Source organism: Mirounga leonina, unplaced genomic scaffold (assembly GCF_011800145.1).
Source record: "Mirounga leonina isolate KUSES-001 unplaced genomic scaffold, KU_Mleo_1.0 Mir_151, whole genome shotgun sequence".
Lineage (NCBI taxonomy): Eukaryota > Metazoa > Chordata > Mammalia > Carnivora > Phocidae > Mirounga > Mirounga leonina.
The window spans coordinates 42,117,868-42,134,502 of NW_023270377.1; the positions used below are offsets into that span (position 1 = coordinate 42,117,868).

General features: G+C 40.8%; 1 protein-coding gene across 4 annotated transcripts in view; it reads right to left on the reverse strand.

The window, feature by feature from the left end:
- Positions 1-623: 623 nt before the first annotated feature.
- MYO1B (myosin IB) overlaps positions 624-16,635 on the reverse strand; it is a 184,083-nt gene continuing 168,071 nt past the window's right edge. For all 4 annotated transcript variants that reach the window (XM_035007505.1, XM_035007504.1, XM_035007503.1 and 1 more), the window contains 7 exons: positions 15,494-15,568; positions 13,673-13,807; positions 11,656-11,762; positions 9,230-9,362; positions 8,715-8,867; positions 7,087-7,214; positions 624-2,532 (listed from right to left, as the gene is read on the reverse strand). In XM_035007505.1, the coding sequence (XP_034863396.1) occupies positions 2,409-2,532; positions 7,087-7,214; positions 8,715-8,867; positions 9,230-9,362; positions 11,656-11,762; positions 13,673-13,807; positions 15,494-15,568 (855 nt within the window). In that variant the 3' untranslated portion in view covers positions 624-2,408. The remainder of the gene's footprint in view (positions 2,533-7,086; positions 7,215-8,714; positions 8,868-9,229; positions 9,363-11,655; positions 11,763-13,672; positions 13,808-15,493; positions 15,569-16,635) is intronic.

Consider the following 16,635-nt stretch of genomic DNA (forward strand, 5'->3'; position numbering starts at 1 on the left):
GTGATGGATTATATGCAGAAACACTGTCATTTAAAACTACTTTGTAGAGATATTTTTAAATCCATGCAGAACACCTACCACAAAGTCTGAGATTAAATGGCTTCTCTATTGGAAATAAACTCTGGGAAATGTATTGTTGCTAACTGCTATTGTTGCTAATCATCATAATGAACAATCTGCAGAGACGGTATTTAGGAAAATTTAACAAGTAGACCCATGAAATATTGGTCCTCTCTGTCGTGGACTTAAATTTCCATTTGGGAAACAACCCAGTGATGATCAGGAGGGGACTGGATAAACTTATCCATACAACAGAAGACTGTGCCACAGTCAAAAAGAACAAAGATGGGCACCTGGGTGGCTCAGTTGGTTGGGCGACTGCCTTCGGCTCAGGTCATGATCCTGGAGTTCCGGGATCGAGTCCCGCATCGGGCTCCCTGCTCAGCGGGGAGTCTGCTTCTCCCTCTGACCCTCCTCCCTCTCATGTTCTCTGTCTCTCATTCTCTCTCTCTCAAATAAATAAATAAAATCTTAAAAAAAAAAAAAAGAACAAAGAGCAAAAAAGACAAAGTAAAGAACAAAGTCTATATAAAGTATTAGCTTTTGTCTACTAAAGCAGGAGGTAAGAATCTATATTTTTATTTTGTTTTGGAAACATATGCATAAAGCTGTGCAAAAGCAAGTAAAGACAACGGTTAACTTGAGAGGGGGCATGGGAACTGAGCAGATGAGGGAACGATGGGATGGAAAATTTGCATTGTATTTCTATCTATCCTTACTTGCACGTTGAACAGTGTGAATGTATTACATATTTTTTTAAACATTTTTTAAAAACACCTCAGTTCCAGATTTCTAATCACCTATTTCAGGAACTACCAATCTACCGCTCTAGGTACATGATGCGGTAGACTGAGAGAAAGTAATGCTATCCTCTACCAGCACCAATAAACACAAAGGCTTCTGAGAATTTCTTTATGGGAGCGATTTTTTTCAAGTTCAAAAATTAAAAGAAAGTGCCCCCCCCCCAATACTTTCAATGAATGTTTCTGGTTTATAAAAGGTCAGTGAAATTCAATTACACAGAAAACATATAATGTTTGAACGGTAAAGCCTTTCGGTGCAATATTACATTGACACACAACATGAGAACATACCTTGAAAAACAAAAATACAGTTGTGATCCAGGAAATGGCACCAAATTAGAACAGTTTTATTATTTAACATACCAATGTATATACATTATCCTCCCAAATAAGAAACAATTTGATTCCAAAGTTTAAAATGTAGTTTCCAAAAATGAATCCTTATTGTAAATTTGGAAAAAAAAAAAAAAAAAGTCCTGCAAATTAACATACACAATTTTGATCCTTGACTAAAATATGCACCCTGTACCAATCACCCTCTCCTACAAAATGTATATTATAAATAAAACTTTCAAAAAAGATCTTGGATGTTTATTTCACATCATACAGAATGCTTGCCATTATCTGAAAGGCTTTCAGCCCTTGACTGTATTAGCTGTTTAAAATATTTACTCAAATTTGGGTGAAAACAACACTCTGCAAATATTAGCCTATGTAGGATCATATATGAGGCTTACCAGAAACAGGAAAATATAATCTTATTGGACTACTTCTGTCACTTTTTCTACAATAAGAATGACTCTGTTTTCTACTGTTAAAAGCAACGACAAGAGCCGAACAAATTAAAAGTCCTGTTGCAATGTCAGTTTTCTCTTTTCAAATAGAAACCACATGTAGGGGCATTTTACCCGGTCATACATTTCTACTTCCTAGGACCAAGCCCTTCTTGAAGTGGACTGGTTAAGATCACACTACGGGATTCGGAATAATGCTGTCCATCAGCAATAGGTACTGTTTTGGTTTCAACGTCTTCAACCTCTCTTAGCCCTAGTCAGGACAGCACAAGCCAGCCAGATGCCGCGGCCTGAAAAACAAAAAGGCTTCCTAGTCAGTTTTCACGCCATCCAGCACCGTGCCTAGCAAAGAGGAGGCACTCAATAAATATTTGATGAACGAATGCAACTACCGCTTGGGACCATTTCCTCTACTTAGAAATAGTAATGATTTATGAGCAATATGCTGATCGCGGGTACACAGATCTAACATGATGGCTAAACAAAGAACACGTATGACATGGCAGAGACACTGTTAGCTTCTATAATCCTGTCCCAGGACAGACTGTGTAATTTAAGGTTTAAAACTATTCCAATAATAAAAATTGATTAGTCAAATATTTTTTTTTTTTATTTTGCCAAGGGTCTCTAACAGTATTAGCCTTTGGCAATTCCCAAACATACAATGAATCCCAAACAAAACAAAACAAAACAAAACAAAATTGCACTGTTACAAGGAAACAAGTCCGTGAAAGCAGAGAGGAGGAGCCAGTTAAGGAACAGCGACTTCCAGGAGACGGTTGTTTTTTCGTTTGCACGTTGGGACACTCCCATTTTTCTGGTTGCCCTGAATAAACTTCACACATACTTTATCCTGTCTGAACTGCACCAGGAACCTAGAAGAAGAGAATAGGACAAATTAGAGAAAAGCACACACACAAGAGCGGATGATGATACTAACATGAGCTTTTGTTTCTTAATGGATAGTGACCTTGACAAACATTCCTACTTTCTTTCAGCACTTCCTGAAGTCACCACTTAGCCCCAAGGAAACCGAAGTTCATTAACTCACCATATTCCAGCAAGGGGAGAAGGCCTAAGAAGAATTATTTCCATGTTCCAAATGGAAAAAAATCTCCCATTTTTCTCCATTTTTGCATAGCAAAAATATAAGCTGGGGGTCGGGTCCTATTAAATTATCGCCAATTTCAGAAAATGAAATGAAAAATTTCAGGAAAGGGGTCTAGAGATCCTCCAGACTATGATTTCCAGACACTGGTTACTCACCTATTTCCTAAACAATTTTTGTTATATCCACATACTATGCTAATAGTTGTTTCTACCATAAATAAATATGTTTCAAAATAGCTGTGACCTATGGAGTAATAATAATAATAAAATCACAAGTTCAATCTGCCCCTTATGTTTTTCGATATCCACCAAATGGATATTAAATGGATATTAAAATATATATATAATTTATATATATACATAAACTATAAAGTTTACAAAATCTATCAGTGTACACCCAAAGCCCCCTCTTACCCTACCCGTAGTATGTGTGGGACACCGTGGGAAACCATATTCTAGTCCGAATCTTTCCTGTCACAGACCGTCAGGGATCAAGTACTTGTCCGTAAGATTACCCATCACACCTTCCTACCACACACATACCGCCTTCCTCCTGGGCTGGGTGCTGGCTGGGTGCTGGGCGGGGGGAAACCCAGACCTATCCAATGAGGTCCTTGCCCGCAAGGACAGCATATTTGCGGAGGCAGGAGAGTGGCATGGCTGGTCCAGAACCCAGGCTCTCCCAGCTCAAAGCCAGTGCTCTTCTTTCCACCAAAGAGTTACAGCACAATGTTACCACATATCCAGTATGCTTCTCAGGGAACAGTTTTCTGAGTTGTTGGCATATAGCTGAGTCACTCTACCAACCATGTGACAGACTACACGCTCACTGGATCCACCCAAGTGCAAACATCAAAACAGCTCTGTTCTGTGCACATTAGTCTCAGTGTCAAGGTCTACAGAGCCCGTGCTTTGCAAACATTATCTACTGGACTGAAATGTGACACATAAACTCCTGATTTATCAGTTGCTTTAGCAGGATAGTACTTCCGAGCTTCTAAATAGGCTGTTCCTTTTCAACTTGAAGGCACTGAAAAGAAAGAGCTATCATTCTAAAATCGCATCACAGATATAGATACTTATATCTACGCACCTCAAAGAAAGAAAGCACCTTTCAAGTCTAATGCCAATACACACATTTAAAAAATCAGATATTTTGACATTTTAATTTTCAAAGACTACTTTTAGTATAATAAAAGTATAGGGAGTTCTTTTCCCCATAACTTTAGCATTGGCTGTCTTCATGTTCACGATTCATGAGTGCAATTCACTCCAGAAACAACAATAATAGCGAAGATACACAGAGTATTTGCCATGCACGGCACTGTTCTTAGTAAGCTACATATATTAACGCAACTTTGAAATAATCCTATGAGGCAAGTAATGTTTCTATTTCATAGAAGAGAAAACTGAAGCATGGCCTACAGGAAGGACACGGTACTCAGAGAATCATATTCTCCAGCAAACAATAATGTTGAACGCATCCTTTCATAGCATCAATACTAGCAAGAACTTCACAGCGAAAACAATTTAGATGATTCGATTTAAAATATTCACAGAAACAACTGTACCAGTTAAAATGATACGTCTGTGTGTGTATGCATGTACATATATGCACATGTGTTTAAAATGTTTAATAGAACAAATTCACTTTGGGTTTTTTCAACACGTTCAGGACTTCATTTTTAGAAATTTTTTAGAAGTATTACACATTTAAAGTCATCCTTAAAATGCAATCTATTTATGGACTGAAAGGTTTGGGAGTTGAAGGACTGGGAATTACAAAGGAGGTTAAAACTGCTCTAAGGAGTAAATAGGACTTTGCCTCTCCTCCTGGAAATCGACATCCAGTTTATCCAGAATGGCTATGGAGACTGGGTTTGTTAAAATAATTACTTCTACTTCTGAGAAGGACACGCTGAGGAAGGTTTTGGTCACTGAGCTGCACACCGTTTATAATACTAATCTGTAGAGCCGGCACTGAAATGGATTAAAGCCACTTACGGCTGAAAAAAATACATGGGCAGGGGTGCCCATGACTTTATCAAATTTTGTTTAAATTTAAAATGTTCTCCAAGGAGGCGTATAATCCCTGCTCATGAGCTCTCAAGGTCAGGAAACGGGCTCCCTGGGCCCTTGCTCTGCCCCACAGCTCCCTTGCTGCCTGGGCAGGGACCCACCATTGCTACGCGGGGTTCCATCAGCTACTCTGTTTCTGTGAAACCAACCAACAATTAGGAACTGGAGAAAGAAAGGTGTTATGGACTGGTTTACAATGCTACCAAATGTTTTCTTTTCTTCACACGGCCACCCTGTCAACTTGCACGCACACAAGCATGTTTACTGCAAGCTGACACAACCAGAACATCATACCCCACCCCCCCGCCCCCATGACAAGGCAGGGTCTCTGCCACCCACGAGCGAACTCTCCCACAATCATGTGCCTCACCCACAAACCGTGAGAACCACAGAAGGGGCTCTGTGGTTGATTCTGTATGAGGAACACAGCTCACGCTAGCCCGCCCAGCCCCTCAGGAGAGTCATGATGTACGACAGGATGGTGCATCTGGGAAGAGCTGTAGTAAAGAAGGATTATAAATTTCTACCAATGAATACTTTCTTCACAGCAGAGGCAGTGTTCTTAGAATACCAGCTTGGGAAATGCTTTAAAAGTAGCAATCCTTTGTGCCCTGGATGTTGACGTGGCTTTCTCTGTAAAGACAGCCTCGTTAATGGGGTGAGCCAACCAGGAGGCTGCGTCATCCATGTACCAAGGAGCTCCTGCCTCTGGAACAAACAGAATCTTCCCAGGATTGGTGGGAATGATCAGTTCCACCAAAACTGAAGCCCTGCATCTCAAGCTCTAACAAATTTCAGCTAAAGGGAGTTTAAAGTTCTAACGGGCCCTAACAGTTTAAAATCTTAGCTGACTGGAGCATGACTAGTCATTATATTTTTTTTCCCCTAATATGAGAAAGGATCCAATGACAAAAGTTATCTAGTCCAAACTGCAATTTCCAATGTAGAGGATACATAAAGGTCAATCTCCCACCAACTTAAACATCATTCTTAATGTACAATGAGAACAGATGATGGACCTAAGGTTTTGTAAATCCCAAAACATCAAGGAAGGTTAGTCTGGCTTATGCAGGGATAAGAATGGGTATGAAATTATTTTAGAAAGAATTTTAGAGGCACCATCAGCATCACCAGGGAGCTTGTTAGAAAGCAGAGCCTCAGGCCCTGCCATAGGCCCGCTGCATAGGAACCAAACAAGATCCCTGAGTGATTTGTTTGCACATTTAGGCTTGAGAAGCACTGACCTAACCTATCACTCATTCTGAAAGAGCTATTTAAAAAAATTCCTCAGTGATTTGGTTAAAAAAAGGCGTCACAAATATAACACATCCAAAACAGCACTCTTGACTTCACGCCCCCTGGCCACCCCCAAACCCCTCTTTCTTCAGTGTCATCTATTGCAGTAAATGGTACCACCATTTGGGCTGAGGCCCCAAACCTAGCATCTAATCTGTTAATAAGTCCTCTTGTTTTCCTCCAAATTACATTTGGAATATGACTACTTCTCACTACCTCCCACTCCCACCCTAGCCTAAGCCACATCATCCTAGACAGCTCAGAGAAGCTCCTAACTTTTTTCTGCTTCCACTCTTGCCTGCCTAGAGCTATTTTCCACGCTGCAGCCAAAGCGATCTTTGAAAATCACAAATTGGATCATGCCGCCCCCTTGCTTAAATCCCGTAATGGCATTCCATCATCCACAGTAAAATCTCAGCTCCTTAGCTAAGCTCCTCCAGCTCTACATGGCCGGGTCTCCGCCTGTCTCTCCCGAGTCTTTTCCTACCATTTCACTCTGCCACTTTCACTGCTGTCTCAGGGCCTTATACCTGCTGTCCTCTGCCCTGGAAGGCACCTCCCGGGTTGTTGCCTGGCTTGCTCCCTTGATTCCAGTCTTGACTCAAATGTCACGGCATCAAACAAGGCTCCCTGACCTCCCTATCAAAAATAGAGCACCCTCTGGCCCTTACCCTGCTTTGTTTCCCTCCACAGGCACTTGTCACTAACCAAAGTCATATCTCCTATTTCTTATTTATGCCTATTTATCTCTTTCACCAGGATGTCCGGGACATGAAGGCAAGAACTAGACCAGCACCATTCACTGCCCATCCACCATTTAGAACAAACCCCAGACACACTCGCTGCTTAAAGGGAGCGGCTGTATAAACAAATGAGACTGAAGTGCTCGACTACAGCAATAAAGCTAAAAGTGAGATGGCACATTCAAACGATTATGTACATACTCATCAGAAATTTCGATATTGAGCTTCTGTTTGGTTTGGCTGAGAGTCGTCCGATACAGCTTGGTGGCCATTTCAATCAGGTGATCACTACTGAAGAGAAAGTCTCCTTTACTGGCTGCTTCAGACCCCTGCAAGGACAAAGCAAGAGGTAGACTATCATAATTAAGGATAGCTGAGGAGGTAAATGTTTACAAGCTTGGCTGAACACATATTTACAGTCTCTTGAAAACATCAGCTACTGGAGTCCACTCTTCCAAATAAACGATAACAACAAAAGCGGCATTTCTTCCAACTTGCTCCGAGCACTCTTAGTAAGGTTACCTAACCCTGTGCTACCCAAAAGTTGGTAGATGGACCAGAGGCACCATCAGCATCACCCGGGAGCTTGTTAGAAAGCAGAGCCTCAGGCCTTGCCGTAGGCCCGCTGCATAGGAACCAAACAGGATCCCTGAGTGATTTGTTTGCACATTCAGGCTTGAGAAGCACTGACCTAACCTATCACTCATTCTGAAAGAGCTATTTAAAAAAATTCCTCAGTGATTTGGTTAAAAAAAAAAAAAAGAACAACAACAACAACACTCCCAACAAATATCCGAGGGCAGTGACTCTTCACCTAAGCTACACAGGGAGCTTGCAAATAGTAGGATGGTTTTGTGCCCCATTCCAAGAAACTCTGATCTGGTGGGAGTGGGGGGTGGGTGGGGTATGGCCTGGGCATTAGCATTATAAAGTGTAATCAAAGTTGATAATCACTGTCTTAGGATTGGATATGCCGCTTTTAAGTTAAGACCCACAGGAGGGAAAACAGGCTGAACTGAGCATAGAGGATTTTCCTAAGCGTAGAAGCAGCAAGACAGGTGGGCCACCAACTAGATGCATGTCCCTAAATATGATTCATATTTGCTGACATCTACTTATTCAGGGACTATTTATTATATGGTAGGCACCATACATAGTGTCTCATTTACTCCTTATAACAACATTATGAAGTAGTACTAGTATTCTCTCCATTTTAAAGAGGAGAAAAAGTACGTAGGCACATGGAAGTTAAATGACTTGGCCAAGGTCACTGTAAAGTTAGTGAGACCAACTCCAGAGCCTGCATTCTTAGCTACGCCATTCAGATCAGGAGGTCCTAGGTTAAACTAAAAAAGCACAAAACATTAAAAAATCTTTAGGTCAAAATTATTAGGCAATTGTTTTATTGTGGTTGCCTTCTTTAATAAAAAACTCACAAATTAAAGATGAACAAAGGGACATTTACTAAGTTGGTATATAGAATAAACAACAGGAGGAAGCATAAAATATCCTGATACTTCCATGGTTTTTCTCAAAATAATGCACATCACAGTGAGTGCATACCAAAGCTGCTCAGTGAAATTAGAACTCAATGAACAAGTTAATAAATGTGATTAATCAATGCAATTTCAGTTAATCAATTTCAATTACTGAAAAACCAAGCCTGAGATTTTACGTGAGAGTGAATATAGCCAAAATCTGCAAATTAAGGTTATAATGTATAAACTTCAAGTAATAACATTCTTCAGATGTGGAAAATTTTAATTCAGTGGCTCAGAGATTGGGAAAATGCAGAAATCTTTAGGTCAAATCAATAGTTGAACCTTTACCTCTTTGAGGTGGACAGCAAAGAAGCCATCGTTTTGTGAGCTCATCGATACTTTGGTCACATCCACCAAGGGAACCTCTGATTTGATCTGCCCGGACTTTTGATCAGCAAGAAGGAGATTATTATTTGTTAAGAGGAAAATCCGAGATGTGCTCTAAAACAAAACAAAACAAAACAAATAAGGATGTAAAACCAATGATCAAAAATACCCCAAGTGGGTCCATGAGTTTTAAAGCATTCGTTATTTGCAGAAATGCCCATTTGATTCCGTTATCTTTCAGCACACATACCTAGGTAAACTGAGAACACACTAAAAACATAGACAATAGATCTTAAGTCATATAAGTTTCAGAGAACAAGCAAAATTCCACCTAAACTTAAAGGTAAGGGGAAGCAGCTCCCTTTATAGGAACTCTGCTGAGAATATGAAAGGCGAATCGGAATAATCAGAAAACGAAAGATGACTGTCCCAACTGATAAACACTTCTTACAGGTCTTCAGGGTTAGCATTTTTACCTTCCCATTGGCACGGTTAATTTTGTTCACAACTTCAGCAATGATAATCTTTTCTTCAATGGCATCCTTGAGTTTCTTATACTTGGGATTCTTGTTGATTTCCAGGTAAGCTCCTTGGAATGGCTGCCCAACGCTATAGGAAAAAATTCCCTCACATTAGAAACAGTACCAGATGGAGGCATTACTGGAGAAAGGTAACACGTCAGCTAATTCTGAAGCGCATAACTTCATCAAAGTTAATTTTATCCATTTTATTCGTGTCCTAAATACAAGTTGGAAATGAAACCTGGAACCTACTTTAAATATACTTTTGATGGGATCATGGCATTTTGTAGGTAGCACTTTGATAAAAATCTTATCGTCTGGAACAATCAAGCTAGAAACCAGTCACAAGAAAGAGAGTCAGGACCCACGTGCATGATCTCATGTGAAGGGAAAGGCAATTCCTTCCAATCTGGTAATAGAAAGTTAACAGCTGCCCACAAAGGACTTTTAGTGCCTTTCAACAATATGTGGCAATGGAAAAAAGGGCACAGATCATTACCAACACCTGTTTCAAAGGGAAACTTTATTTTCTTGCAGAGAATAAGAAAACCAAGAGGCCGTCCAGGGGAGCATAGATCCAGAGCGAGCACTTTAGAAGAGAACTACAGAGCACTTAATACTATCATGTAACTCTGGCTCTAGATCAGGCCTTTCCTCCAAGGACATGCCCCTAAATGGACAAGGTAAACATTCAGAACCAGAGCGGTTTTCTTTCAGACAAACTCCATCTTACAAGCAGCACAATCATGTACTAAGATGCCCATTTCCCTAAAGGCTTGTGGGGTGACACTTTCAGGGAAGCCTCTTCCAAGACACCAAAAAAAAAAACCCCACACATACACACACACACAAAAACCACCCAAAAAAACACAACCGTGGCTTCATTTTGAGCTATAAAGTTCTGGCAATTTGCAAATACAACTTTAAATGCTTGTGTTGTGGGTGGAGGATCAGGGAAGAAAACTCCACGTAGGTGGTCAGTGTTTCATGGCTCCCAGCATATAAAAGGCTGACACCCACCACAGCGTGAGGGTGTCACTATTCCTCCCCTCCGACTACTGCTGGCTGAGCGCACCACCATCCCTGAAAATGGACAGAATTACCCCAGAAGGACTTGGCTTGACGTTAGTATTTGTTTCCTGTTGTTCACATTAAAACATGTTTTTAATAATAAAAAGTGCTAAGAGCCTTTGAATTTGTTTCTTCACAAATGTATTTTTCTCTTTCCAGTTTCTGAAGTGTCATCCACAGGGATTGTTAATTAAGACAATTACTCTACAATTTAAAAATCTATAAAGAAAAAGTTAAATGAATTAGTTGCTGGAGAGAGTATATAGGCCATTTTCATGTCTGAATGTGCTTTATATAGCAGGCACTTTGGACAACTTTGGATTTAGATGCTACGTTCGACTCAAAGGGAGTACAGACCATCAGCTAACCCAGCAAGTTGGGTCATTTAAAATATTTAAACCACATGAGCCTGGCAACAATGTTTATTTCAACTTTTCAAAGGAAGAGCTTTCAATTGTGTGTAAAGACACTGAGAATATAAACACAGCATATGTAATACATGTGAATATACTTAGCATATAATGCTTTTTCATTTCTAGGCCATCCTTTGGGAGAAGCTAAAAGTTGTTAGAGATTTGGCTTGAAATTGTCCAATCTAACTTTTTTTTTTAGAAACATTGGATGAAAAAGGGGTATGAACTCTGGGGGAGAAATGATGAACTTGGGAGATGTAAGGATATTCAGGTAAGCGGTCTTTACCAACGATTTCACTTGGCAAACTTAACTGGTGTTCCTTCTTTTATTGAGCACTTGGTGTCTACAATAAAGGAACAGATCTGACTGCACAGGCCGCTAACATCGTACCCAAGGACTTAGCCAAGCGAAGGCCATCACAGACCAGGACTGCGGCAATATTCAGAGGGTGATGGGTCACTCTTCATTATCATGCAAATGAGCCTGACCCAGCTTGTTCGAGTAAGACTGGAATGGGATGACAGTAGATTGCCCACAGAAATTGATCCCGCAGGTCTCTGAAAACAATGGAGAACTAACAGGAATTTACAATGTAAATTTATCTTAATAGCCTATGTAATTTGTATTTTAAAGGACAACTTCTAATTATTTAGAGAAGTGTTCAGGCTAACGCCAATGAAGTAAAACCAACAAATGTAATCTCATTTCATTAAAGTATGCTATGAAAGCCATTGCCCAAATGTGTTTATGTATATTCATATCCAGCTGATCATAAAATAATTCATAAAATTAAAAACCTCTTGTGGATTACTAAAATCAAACTCAGCTAGACCTACAAATACATTTGAGAAACTTTTAAAATGCTGACTTTTATGGGTAAAGCAAAGCCATAATACCTAGATGGGTATAAAGCCTTCTTGTCTTTGAAGAGTTCACTGGCTTCTAGTTTTTCTTCATAAATAAGTTTCTGCTGGTCTGTGAATTGGTCCCTGTATTTTTTACACTGTGAGAAATGAAAAAGGGGAGGGAAAAAGATAATCACTTATATAAATAAATCTTTATTCATTCTTAAATATGCTAAGTCCATTTAACAGCATCAAGAGTAAGACTAAATGTGTACAAATACCCATTTAAAAAAACCAAGAGCATTTTTCCTTTCTGGGTTTTAAAAGGTCGGTCTTAGAAAATGTCATAAAAACTATTGTTTGTATTGTGGAACTTGGGATGCTTCTTCAAAACACACAGGGCCTTGCTGCGTGGGTCCTGCTGGGAGTACTGATCCTCCCACTATGATGTCAGCTTCCCCCCAATCCTTTAATCCTTATTAGTCTGTCACACTCTTTCACAAAGACCCGCAATAACAACAACACTGTACATTACAACTCACTGCACACATTTACACACACACAGACAGACAACGGACACAAAAGCTTCATAAGACAATACTTTCAACACGTCCTGTACCCCATTATTTTTATTCTACCATATTTCATTTTACAACCCTGGTCAGTAATCTACTAAAAACTGATTTCATGACTCACAAACATGCTACAACCATTGGTTGGAAAAATCCTTCTCCGCACCCCCCACTACCATCTTAAAGTGTGGACATGGGACCTGAGAAGTCTCCCCTCCACCTGGATTCTGAGATGGCACTGGAGGGAGACAGGGGGTGGCTGGAGGGGCAGGCCAGGTTTTTAGATGAACTCGAAGAAATTCAGGTACAAATGCAGCTGAGAGCCACCGATATAATCGTATAAAGGCACGTCAGCATTGTTGGCCGCCCTTTCAGGACTAAACACATCCCTCTCATTCTTTACCCCCAATGCAAGGGAGGTACGGGCAAGATTCAGGGGCCAGGAGCCAGTGGGGAGCAGAGGCAGAGCAGACCCCTGGCATGAGAGGCTCCCCATCGTTATTCCTGAAAACAGTTCCACCGTCAGACTCCAAAGGGGGGGAGATGAGCACGGAGACATGATGCATCTCACCGAAGTGACTCACTAAGCGAGGGGACGGAAGTGAGAGTCTAGTTCCACATGTTGAGCGGGTACCAATATGACACTAATCAGTGATAATGTCACTCTGCATATGTGACTCTGGTAAGGGACAAGCCTACAGTGCCCGGTAGAAAAGAGCTTCCTGGGAGACATGTCCATCAATCATTCACTTACTAACTAGAAGCCCTTCGACCAATGATACTTGTACAGAGCTAGCATTTAATACATCAACTGACCAAATTATTAAAATAAAGTCAACATCTATACAAGTATCCCATGTACTCACGCTGGGCAACACCTAAACAAAACAGGATGTTTTCATAAAATTAAGGAAGCTAAATTATAAGCCATTATCCAATAGATTTCCAGCTTCCCTTTAATTCAGGTAGAGGGAAACTTGAATCTCTCGAATGTCTCGTGAGGCACTCTAAAGCCTTCTCTTCCAGTCCATCAAAAGGTGGGCACCTTCTCACGAAGGTATCCAATAGGTCTCAGAAAGCAATCTCTTACGATCTGCAGGATTTCACTACCTCGGGTGAAGATGTTCAAACTGTATTATCCTATCTCTGGCAGTATTCCTTCAGATAAAGATGAAAAAAAGAAACAAAGCAAAACAAAACAAAAACCTGAACTCCTTTAAAGCAACTGGAATGTGGAATGAAACCACACACTCTCCGCTCCAGCCAAGGGTGAGAGGAGACAGCCACGGGAGCTCCTGGCTGCTCTGGGAATTCTCACAGAAAGCCAAGTACAAGGCATGGTTCAAAAACACCGTAGTCCTCAGGTGCAGCTCCTCGAGGCTACAGGAAGAATGTGGTTAAAGTGTGCTTTTACTTAACACTTCTCAAACACTCAAAATACACGGTAAGGAGTCTCTGGAAAAAAAAAAAAAAAAACCTAACAAGGCATTTTTTACCCTCCACAGGTGGAAAATCCTTTTTAGCTCCTTGTGAGTAGAATCCAAGAATAGGTAAGGTCTTGGTGGCCAGTTCTTGTCAACTGGGGATAAGGAAGGCATCTTATTTTTCATTTCCAAGAAGTATTTTTGCACCTATGTTGGATTTGACAAAAAAAATGCCAGATGAGTAAAATATGCCAGGATCAAACAGACCAGTCTTTAGTGGAATTTAGCAAGTTTTAGGTGATACAATGTTGTATTTCCTCTGGAAAATCTCTTTTCTACTCTCTGTCTTGGTTGGGAAAATCAAAGCTCCACTAAATGGTTAGGGGAAGAGAAGAATGCTAACACTAACACTAATGTTAATATTAACATGAATACTTACACTAGCTAACACTGGAAAGCTGCATCGTTTAAGAGGTAGCCACTACCCACATGTGGCTGTTGATATTTAAATCTTAAGTAATTAAAAAAATTAAAAATCCAGTTCATCAGTCATATTAGTTACATTTCAAGTTAGCCACACGTGGCTAGAGTTTCCTCTATGGTACCATGAGGATATAGAACATTTTCATCACTGCAGAAAGTTCTATTGGGCAGCACCACTCTAGACTACTGGAGATGGGCCAGCACTGTAAGAGCTTTCTACGACCACAGATGACAAAGTGAGGCTCACAGAAGCAATCTGCTCACGTCACAAATCTGCACGTGGCAGAGCAAGCTGGCTCCAGAGCTTGCACTCTCCACCACTACATACACTTGTCTGGAAGACAGAGGGGAATGTTGGACCCCACCCTGGTTGAGTGGCTCAGCCTGGCTCTCCTTCGCCCCTCCGCCCACTGCCTTGTTTGCCGCAGGGCAGGGGTGGCAAGATGCTGGCATTCTCCTCAAATCCCTATGTTGAAATCCTCGCCCCGCAATGGGACAGTATGAGGAAACGGGGCCTTGGGGAGGAAATTACGTTATAAGGTCACAAGGAGTAGTGCTCCCAGGATTAGTGCCCTTTTCAAGAAGACCCAGGAAAGTGCTTGCTTCTCTTTGTCTTCTCCTGTGAGGGAACCAGGAAAAGGCCCTCACCAGAACCAGAACATACTGTCATTCTGACCCTGGGCTGCCCAGTCTCCAGAACTGTGAGAAATAAATGTTTACTGTTTAAGTCACACAGTCTGTGGTATTTTCATTATAGTAGCCCGAACTAAGATACCTGGCTTGCTTGGGTTCACCTTCCCTAGACTATGTTCTCTCTGTCAAAGAAGAACATTAAAATAAAATGGCACAGGGGGAGGGAGAGGGACAAGCAGACTCCCCGCTGAGCAGGGAGCCCAATGCGGGGCCTCGATCCCACAACCCTGAGACCATGGCCTGAGCCGAAGTCAGATGCTTAACCGACTGAGCCACCCAGGAGCCAGAGAAGAACAATTTATTGATTATTTTATTAATCATATGTGGGCCACTGATAACTTCCTCACACAATTCTACCTGAATTTGGGGGGAAAGGATAAAGAAGACAGAATCCCTCAGTGTCAAAGCTAGGATTTAACCGTTACCAAACAAGTCACTTATTCTTGAGGTGATGCTATTAACTAATTAATCCAATAACGCTAATCAGCTATATAGAAAGTGTAAGGGCGCCTGGGTGGCTCAGTTGGTTGAGCGACTGCCTTCGGCTCAGGTCATGATTCTGGAGTCCTGGGATCGAGTCCTGCATCGGGCTCCCTGCTCGGCAGGGAGTCTGCTTCTCCCTCTGACCCTCCCCCTCTCATGCTCTCTCATTCTCACTGTCAAATAAATAAATAAAATCTTTAAAAAAAAAAAAAAAAAAAGAAAGTGTAAACTTACAATTCTCTGAAGCGTAAATTCATAAATTTTCTTTCCAGCATTGGCTCTGAAGAATTTCCTGTACTCCCTACGTACCTTTAAAAAGAAGCAGCAGAATGTAGAGGTTAATGTGTGGCCGGCAGACGCCCATACGGATGATGCACCTCTATTAGAAGTGAAAACAGGTGGAAGGAGTGAAACCTCTAAGCGATTTTCTGGATACAGTCAAACAACTGAAGCACATTAAGACAATGGATTTTAAATCAGAGAAAAAGAAATTAAGAGATGCAAAGTGGTAATACCAGGGTGTTCTGATGTTTTAAACACTCTTAACTGGTTTTTACAGAGCCTGATGATCTGACAAGAAACACTCTACAGACAGAGCTGCAAACTCATCACAGATCAAAACACATTTCAGAAAAAAATTATCTAAGGTCATTTTCACAAAGATTGTTCTTAAAAGGTAAAAAAAAATGCCTGAAGAACTCCTGCGGTTTCCAAAAGCCTCGCATCCGAAGACAGGACTTCGGTACTGCACACTGAGAACTAAATGTGCCTAAAAATAAGAATTTAAAAAGCAGCTTGTGACCGAACTACCATTATCTTCCGTTTAATTGCATTAATATTTCTCTAATCTCTGCTCCTGCCAAAATTTCTACTAAGTACTATCACAGCACTTAGGACATCACAGTACAGTTTTAGTTCCCCTATTTGCTCCTTGCTAACACTGTCACATTTACTTTGCATACTAATGTCTAACAAATAAAATAACTAGGTGAGGTGTTTACTGTTTGAATGAATGAATGGTACAGTTAAATCTTGAAACTAGGGGAAAATATTTAAAATATTATCATCCAGCCGTAAATGAGAACATTAGATTTCAGCAAAACATTAGCCTATTTGAATAATTCAGACATTATGTACCTTTGTCTTTTGTCTTTAGTTTTCTGGGTTTAACTGCCCATGTTCAAAATATTTCTACATTAGGGCTTATAAGCTAGCCACCTACTAACCAAATTCAGTTTGTAGAAAAATGTTTTATTTGCCTATTTTTAAATTAAGAACTTCACGGGCGCCTGGGTGGCTCAGTTGGTTGAGCGACTGCCTTCGGCTCAGGTCATGATCCTGGAGTCCCTGGATCGAGTCCTGCATCGGGCTCCCTG